The following is an 8,916-nucleotide window of genomic DNA, read 5'->3' as shown; positions in this document are numbered from 1 at the left end:
CTTTTGTATCGATTGTGAGGTTAGTGTCCATGTTTCACTGGCATATGTTAGCGCAGGAAGCACACACTGATTGAAAACTTCTCTTCAGGCATAGGGGGAGGTTGTTCTTAAAATTACACTTAGCTTGTTGAATGCCTGCCAACCACATTTAACACGGCATTCAGTTTCCTTTATTGTATCCCCCTTCCACTGAGATCCATCGGCCAAGCTATATGTAGTGGTCTACCACGGATAGTTCTTCTCCAGATATAATTTTTTTTTCTTTCTCTGGTGAATTTTCCTTTATGTAATTCCCTTTGTGTAATTTAAACCAATGGTTTCTTATTCTGCCCTCTGAGATGATAGGAGCAGAGTTTGGCCTTGTATATGACAACTTTCAATTGCTGGAGAGGGCATGTATATTATCCAGTCAGTCTTGTGTCCTCAGGGCTAACCATTCTGATTCCTTTCAGTCTCAGTACTTGGTGAGGCTAGATTTTTTTTTTTTGAGTTGTGATCACCACAGTGCTCTTCTCTAAATCTTTCTAGTTTGCTCAAGTCCTTCCTGAATATATTGCCCATTGCCCAACACAGCACTGCACAAGACAATGGGTCTGACTAGCACACAATAAAATGGAAGTACAATTTAAACTAAACCTTTTTATAACGTAATGGTCATTTTGCTTCTGTAAGGGGAAAATAGTTTTCATGTATGATTCTCACAACACACACACATATGCACACACGGAGAGACACACACACACACACACACACACACAGAGACACACACAGAGTATATTAGGAGCAATCTTCCCATCACTACCACTGTTATTTTCTGTTTCTGGGACATTTCATTTCATTTCTTAGATTATTTAGTTTCTCAAATATTTAAGGGTCTAACTCAGTGGTTGGTTTCAAATTTTTTTACTACCAGTTCTGTGGGCGTGGCTTGGTGGGCGTGGCATGATTTGGTGGGTGTGGCTTGGTGGCCGTGGCCGGGGAAGGATACTGCAAAATCTCCATTCCGTCCCCAAACCCGGGGAAGGTTACTGCAAAATCCCCATTTCCTCCCGATCAGCTGGGACTCGGGAGGCAGAGAATAGATGGGGGCAGGGCCAGTCAGAATTTTTATTACCGGTTCTCTGAACTACTCAAAATTTCTGCTACCGGTTCTCCAGAACTGGTCAGAACCTGCTGAAACCCACCTCTGGTCTAACTCCAGGTACCAAAGTGTCCATAGATACTTCCCTTGGGTTCACAGGGTTCTTTGATCACACAACTTTTGTATAATTTTCAGTAATTAAAAAAAATGAAGGCAGCATGCTGCAAAGCAACATAAAGTTAGCATTATTTTAGATCCCTTGGTCAAATATGTAGGGATTTTTTTGAGGGGGGGGGAAAGAAATTGTTCTACAACTTTAAATTTAAGAGTATTTACAAATTTTATCAACAAAGATGTTTAGATAGACTCCATTTTGTATCATGCTCTATTAGTTACCATGTTTCTTCCTTATATACCAGACTCCTTAGATGAATCTCAGTTAAAGGAATACTTTAAAACTTTGGAGTGTTTACAGGCCTTCTACAGATCAAAGTTGTAATAGATACCAGAAGGTACTTCTGACTCAATTCAGAATTTCCAACAGCTGCTGCTTCCCTACTGTCACATGACTGCATTTTGGGGGCTTGGCTACTGGGCAAAATTTATGGCATTTTGCAGAATCCCGTAGTCACGTGCTTGTAATTTATGTTTTTGCCAAGAATTGGTGTTTACTTCCAGTTTTTGACAAAACCACCCATAGCAAACAAGGGATTCACTCAACAACTGTGGTGTTTGCTTAACAATTGCAAATATGCTTAACAATGTGATGATCCACTTTATGACCATGACTTATGACTGCAATGTGCAGGCTTCATTATGGTCCTAAGTCAAGGACTACCGGTTTTCATCTCATTTTTGAACTAGTAGATATTGTTTTATTCAGGAATTATTTCTCATTTAATCACACTTTCATCTGTCAGACCAAAGGATAGCCACGGAGTCTCCAGAAAAACTAAACCATTTATGGAACTTTTGAAAATCCAAATGTGTAATGGATTCAATAAAGGAGATAATTTGTAGCTCAGGGTTGAGATGAGAGATCCTTGATGCTCTCTGAGCTTGGTTGTTTTCTTGCAGAAACACGGCTAGCACTGATGATGTTACCTAGTTTGGGTAATGAAACATCTGCAAGAAAACAATCAAGCTCAGAAAGCACTAATGACCCCTCAAAAGGAATTCAATTGTTTTTCATCATGTATTTTATTTTGATGTTGTTTTGCAGATGACATTTTCTTCATTTGGGTAGATGATTGTGAGCAACTTTATTTCACAAATGGATTAAATGCAGAAATATTGGTGTTCAATTTATTCTCTGACTTTGTTTATTTTAGGTCCATTTGTAGGACATTATGATTCAATATTTAGGATTATAGATTTAGATCCTATGAAGAAAAAACTAGACTGTAATACTCTACTTACTGTTAGTTTGATAGCTGTCAGATACTGTATACCATGTTTCCCCGAAAATAAGACCCTGTCTGATGACTTGTCTGTTTTCCTGACTGTCCATGGTATTCTCAAAAGAACTTTCTCCCATACCCAATTTCAAAAGTGTTAATATTTTTTCTGACCTGCATCTTCAAAGTCCAATTTACAAGACTGAGGTGTTGAATTTTTTTTCTGCTCACATAGTTGCTGACAATTGTATATTAGCTGTATATGGAATTTCCCTAAGTAATGATACTCCCCCCCTGCAGCTAATAGTGCGAATGGAGACATATACTTCTAATGTTATTTCTAGTGTAATCTTATGAGTTATTACTTTTTTAATATTAGCAGTTTATTGACTAATATGTTCTATGTACATACTATAAACCATCCAGAGTCCAATAGGAAATAAAATAAAGTATCCAATGCAATGCCTCATGCACTTCTCAAGCTAATGGAAACTGCTCACCCATATATCCATAAATAATATTTTTAATGACCCAAAATTGTTGACTCCAGAGCACATCTTTGTTTTTCTTTGAAGATTTTTCGCTTCTCATCCAAGAAGCTTCTTCAGCTCTGACTGCATGGTGGGGAATGGAAGAATTTATATGAGGAGCGAAACGTTTTCAAAGAAAAACAGGAAAGTCCAGTTGCCTCCTAAAAAAGCATCTTTGGGTTACCGAGAATTTCCTTAGCCGGGGAAGGGTTGATCGCGGAAGGGAAAGGCCAGTTTCCGACCAAGATAACGCAGCGCAGCAGCAGGAAGGGATCCTTTCGCGGCGCTATTTCTTTCCCTGCCTGGTGCGCGAGAGGGATCGTGGGTAGCTCGAGCGCGTTCGGGATCGGATCGAAGAAAAATGGCGGGAGCCGGCAAGAGGGTGGCGAAGGTAAGCTGATGACGCGTGGTTGGGAGACCCTTTTAGGGCTTCGGAGGCATTTCGAGGAAGGCGAAGGTGGGGTGGGTGGAAGGAAGGTTGTGCTGCAGAAAAGATCGCAAGGGATTGAAGTTGATAAGGCGCGCCTCTTTTGAGAAGGAGGCGGCGGCGACGGGGTCTCGAACCCGCAGGTCTTGGGGGAAGCCCCTCCGGCATCTCCGGCAGGAAGGATACTTGCTAGGCAACCAGGCAGTTCTGGAGGCTTAACCGGGATGGGGTGGGCAGGCAGTCTTCGGCAGAAAATGTTTAGCTTCAGTTTTTAAATACTTTGCTTCACTTTTGGCTAGGGAGAGGATCGCTTTAACGGGATGCTCTCCGATACGTGAGCTAGAGGAGCATCTGCCTGGACTGTCCTAACATCTTTTCATACTTCGATGCCCAGAATGCCTCCTTTAGAGCCGGAGAGGGATAATATTCAGCGGGTAACCCCTATTTCGAAGGAAAATGCTTGAAACGAAGGCCGACAGAGAAAAGGAGCTCTTGGGTGCTTTCGGTTTCGTTTCCTGCTGGCTGGAAAGCTTTCCGTGGAAAGGAGGGAGGAGGAAACAGAACCGAACTGAAAAGCTGTTTTCAGAGAATGTGAAGTGATCTGTGACTCAGAAAAGCCATGAAGCAGATCTGTGCGCTTCTAGATATAAACCATTGCGTTTTTTACAATGACTTGAAAATGAAAAGAAGATTCATTGGATTTCAACACGCACCATTCCTCCTTAAATCCAGAATGAGAGAATTTAGGTTGCTTGAAATGTGTCCAGCTGCTGTCAGCATTGATCTCGGAATTACTTTGTGGTGTGTGTTTTTTGTTGCATTTATTTGTTCGTTCGTTCGTTCATCGATCCATCCTTCATTCATTTTTGTCTTTTCAGGAACTTGATATCATTAAGAAATTAGGGTTAAGATGCTTTCGGGACATTCAAGCAGATGTGACCAATATTCTCCTTTGGAAAGGACTTTTAATGCCGGTGAGTTCAAAGAAGCTGGATGAGAACAATTGAGACTGACATCTTGCAGGAAATTGTAATGTACAGGTACTAGTCAGAATAATCTAGCATGCTGTCACTTCAAACAATGATTTGGATGATCATGAAAACACCACAAAGTATCAGAGTCTTTATTTAAGCGGGAGTGGATTACATTTTCAATGTGGGGTACTAAAAGGCCTTCCATATTCACCATTTGGGAAGGGACTGACATCTAATTTTAGTTTGGTCTGCAAGGAAAATTGCATTCCTTAATCTCCTATGAATCATGCTTGTTCCTGTCCTTATACCCAGGATAATCCTCCATACAATAAAGGGGCCTTCTGGATTGAGATAAGTTTTCCATGTGAGTATCCACTCAGGCCTCCTACAATAAGGTTCAAAACCCAGATCTACCACCCCAATGTGGATGAGAAGGGTAAATGCTGCCTGCCAATCATCAGCGAAAAGAACTGGGAGCCTTATACAAGGATAGAGCAAGGTATGAGATAGGATGGAGAGAGCTGGGGCTGCTAGATGGCTTTCATTCAATTGCCACTTTGTGTATGTTTTTCTCTGTTTCAAGGAAGTGTCACTTTTAATCTTTTCTGCAGTAATTTATGCCTTGATAGAGCTGGTAAATAAGCCTGACATAGACCACCCAGTGAACCTAGAAGTGGCCAAGGAATTCAAGGAAGAACATGAGAGATTCCTGTTACAGGCTGAAGATCACACCTACAAATTCAGTGAGAAGCGGCCATGCGAGTGACCTGTGCTCACCGATTGGAGTCTACCTTATATAATTTTTAGCCTCAAAAGTCTTTGTTTACCAATGGGATGGTAGAGAAGAGGGACCAGACAAAAAATATGCATGATGAAAATTTGGACTTTTCAGAGTAAATGAAAAAGGGGGATGGGAGGGGGAAAAAGAAAGGAGCCTTGGTAGTACAGTGGTTTAATGCACCCTGTTATTAACACAACTGCCTGCAATTTCTGCAGGTTCGACTCTCACCAGGCTCAAGGTTGACTCAGCCTTCCATCCTTTCTAAGGTAGGTTAAATGAGGACCCAGTTTGTGGGGGCAATAAGCTGACTTTGTATAAATATACAAAAGTATGAAGGCTATTGCTTAACGCATTGTAAGCCGCCCTGAGTCTCCGTAGAAGGGCGGCATATAAATCAAATTAAAAAAAAAAAAGAAGAAGAAGACAGTAAGAATAAGTGTACAATTATGATGATAATACTGATAAAACAAATCTGAAAAGAAATGGAAAGAAAGTTTATACTATTAGAATACAGGAGTTGTTCGGATACCAAACAAGGAGAATATTCCACAGCAAAGAAGATAGAAAGGAGAGAGGAGTAGAGGGTAGGAAGAGGAGAGGGAGGGAGAGGAATGGAAGAAAGGGAAAAGGAGAGGAAGGAAGGGTAGGGGATAGAATTAGGAGAGAAGGTGAGTAGAGGGAAAAGAAGAGAGGAGTGGGAGAAAGGAAGGGGAAGTAGGATGAGGTAGGAGAGGAGGGAGGGAAGGGAAAGAGGAGAAGAAGAAGAAGGGTTGTTGCAAAATGAGGGAAGAAAGGGTAGAAGAGCAACACCGAATGTAATTAAAATGCCTTATTTTATTGCTTTCTTATTTTAATGCTTTCTTTAAGGAAACGTATATGTAGGATTAATTATGTATAAGAAAATGTACATTTTATATTATGTGTATAAGAAATAAAGCTGAAAAATTTTTCCAAACGAAAGAAAGAAAATTTGGACTTTTCTGAGTTTAAAGCCAGAACTACTCATTTGGGGAACATTTAGAAATAAGGATAAATTTAGGAATAAGCATAGGTTCAAAATTAAGATACAGATGCATGCATCTGAATTAAGTTAAAAATCTGTGCCTGTTCATGGTACGGATGAAAACCCATGTTACTTTCCCCATCCTGGAGCTAAAATCTGTTACCTGAAAGGATAGTTCTGGCTTTGAAGTCAGTATTGGATTTCAATAAATTTCATATTGAACTGAAGAGATGGCATAGTTTTCTAAAACAAAATAATATTTTCCCTTAAAAGAGCAGAACAAATTAGAACATTTGCAAAGTTACAGGAGTACATCATAGGAATAAAGTTAGAATTCTACAAAGAAAAAGTACTGTTTTCTAAGTTTTCTGTTTTCCAAATACTTTCTAAGCAAAGAATGATTTATCAGGAACAGACCAATAGGAATACTTCTGGAAAAAAGAATATTGCATTTGATGCTTTGTTGCATGCCATTCCCTTGCTAGTATATCTTGCCTTGAATGAAGAAAATAAACACATTCTTAATTCTTTTTAATTTGCTCTTCTTCGTATAACTTTCCATTTTCATAGTCATTCCTGTAGTACTTCAGGATTGTTTCCAAATCTTTCCTTTTCAATACCAAGTTTAATTTATTTAATATATTGTAGTGTTTCCCTTTTTTCTTAAACCTTAGCAATTGCACAGGCTGTGTTGCTTTTTAACTTTCCTCCTGCCACCATGAAAGTATACATTGAGCTGACTTTCTGTTCTGTAATAAATGTAGGTTATAAGATATGATAAAGAATGATACATTACTACATTACAGATTCCTGGTGTCTTATTGTTTTCTTTTCATTTTCTCTATGTGAATTTGATTTTACACCTTTGCAGAGTTCTAACAACTGTTAACAATACATGTGGCTTCACAAGCACATATATTGTCAACAATGCAACATTGTGTAACAGTATTGGTATGACATCAGTTTTGTATCAGGAGGCCAAGCGTGTAGGCAAAGCAGATAAGTACCCCTAGAAAGAGAGAAAGAGACCATTATTTCGATCATTGTTTTTACCTGTCTGAATTTTCTTGTTACAATGAATCATACGCCCAGTAATCGCTAAGAAGCAGTTCTGTGAAGTATAACAGAATTTTGCTAATAGTGGTGTGTCTAGTTTAATGAAAAGAAGGACTGTGGTGACATCATAGCAGTCTTCCAACATTTGAAGGGCTGTCACAAAGAAGAGGGAGTCAACCTATTCTCAAAGCACCTGAAGGGAGGACAAGAAGCAATGGATGGAAATTTATTAAAGAGAGAACCAACCTAAAACTAAGGAGAAATTTCCTGACAGAGCCGGGACATAAGATCAAGATTCATTTCTCCTATTTCCCAGAGATTCCCTGGTTCACCTGATTTGTTCAGCCTTTATTTCCTACTCCAGGACGCAGACCCCAATATAAGTCTAAAGGTGGCAAAAAATTTTGCTGCAGTCGTGGCTGAAAAAAAAACGGGGGAAGAGACGGGTAAGCCCTACGGCAGAGGATCACTAGTATTGACAGTACAGATTGTATCTGAGGCAGTAGATGGTGTACTGTCACGTGATCTATCTATAATTGTAAAATATACTCCCTTTCTATGTGTATTTTAATTTGGTCTCTGACCGCAATAAAAGCTTACTACTACTACTATCCTGACAGAGCCATTATCAGTGGAATGACTTTCCTCCAAAATTTGTGGCTGCTCTAACACGGGGCGGTTTTAGGAAGAGGTTGGACAACCAGTTTTTCTGAACTGTTCTAGGGCAGGGATGTCAAACTCAAGAGCTGCAGGCTGAATCCAGGCTGCGGGGTACTTAAATCTGGCCCACAGGGCCAGGCTGCGGTGCCTCTGGCAGCCAAAATGGGGCACGGGGGGGCCGTGTGCAGCCCCTGCACATCCCGTTTTTGGCCTGGACGGCCTGCAGCACTTTACTGGCCAAAATGGGGCCCAGCTGGCCCACAGTGGAGAACTACAATGCTGATCCGGCCCTCAAAGAAATACGATTGACATCCCTGTTACAGGATTTCCTGCTTGAGCAGGGGTTGGACTAGAAGTCCTCTAACGCCCCCCCCCTTTCCGGCTCTGTTATTCTGCTCTTCTGTAGGAGGTGTTAAGAGAAGGCCGTATCGTTCAGCTTTTGAAATACCTCAGTTGTGGGTGGAGGGGCCATAGAAGACAGCTATTGTACATCTCTAGAGAGGGCTATTGAGCAGGCAAAGTAAGCCTCTTCAGATGCTTTTCTTCCTGGTCCAGTGCTTAAACATAGGCCAGAATACAAGCAGGGATTCTTGGTCAATGCACTGTGCGTGTGCACGTGTGTGTGTGCTGTTGTCTAGTTGAATCAGTCTCATAGATCACAATGATGTGCACCAAGACTGTCCAGTGACTCCAAAGATAGTATCAGTTGTTGATACTAAGTATCATTTAAGAGTATAACAAAGGGGAAGTTAGAAGCAAAATACAATGTTCTCAATAGTGCTCGTTTCTTGCTTTTTTGTGATATCTTTAAATAATAAGTAGTGGAAACTGTGGCACTCAGTGCAGAGATTCAAAGAGATGTCTAAAATCGTTTTCCTTATTATTAAAATAAGAAAGTTGTACAGTTAGTGCTCAGTATGTCACTGATGAAGAATGAACCATGAAAAAAAAATCCAATATATTTAAATGGTTCATTCTTCATCAATAATATACTGAGCCCTAATTGT

General features: G+C 40.3%; 1 protein-coding gene across 1 annotated transcript; it reads left to right on the top strand.

The window, feature by feature from the left end:
- The first annotated feature begins 3,303 nt into the window (after positions 1-3,303).
- Positions 3,304-6,996, top strand: LOC139327424 (ubiquitin-conjugating enzyme E2-18 kDa-like). The gene is made up of 4 exons (XM_070957250.1): positions 3,304-3,399; positions 4,314-4,409; positions 4,722-4,908; positions 5,021-6,996. Exons 1-4 carry the CDS (start codon positions 3,370-3,372, stop codon positions 5,173-5,175), a joined length of 468 nt encoding a protein of 155 aa, XP_070813351.1. The 5' UTR covers positions 3,304-3,369; the 3' UTR covers positions 5,176-6,996.
- The last annotated feature ends 1,920 nt before the right edge of the window (positions 6,997-8,916 follow it).

The sequence above is a fragment of the Pituophis catenifer genome, unplaced genomic scaffold (assembly GCF_029215685.1).
Source record: "Pituophis catenifer annectens isolate HBS135680 unplaced genomic scaffold, rPitCat1.0.hap2 SCAF_1, whole genome shotgun sequence".
Classification (NCBI taxonomy): Eukaryota; Metazoa; Chordata; class Lepidosauria; order Squamata; family Colubridae; genus Pituophis; species Pituophis catenifer.
The sequence above is the reverse complement of the archived record's forward strand: the minus strand, read 5'-3'. Positions and strand labels throughout refer to the sequence as shown.

Excerpts from the sequence above, each read along its gene's own strand:
- LOC139327424 (XM_070957250.1), top strand. The coding sequence starts at position 3,370 with ATGGCGGGAGCCGGCAAGAGGGTGGCGAAG. Across the intron at positions 4,410-4,721 it reads GGAAAGGACTTTTAATGCCG|GATAATCCTCCATACAATAA; the intron begins GTGAGTTCAAAG and ends CCTTATACCCAG. Across the intron at positions 4,909-5,020 it reads TTATACAAGGATAGAGCAAG|TAATTTATGCCTTGATAGAG; the intron begins GTATGAGATAGG and ends TCTTTTCTGCAG.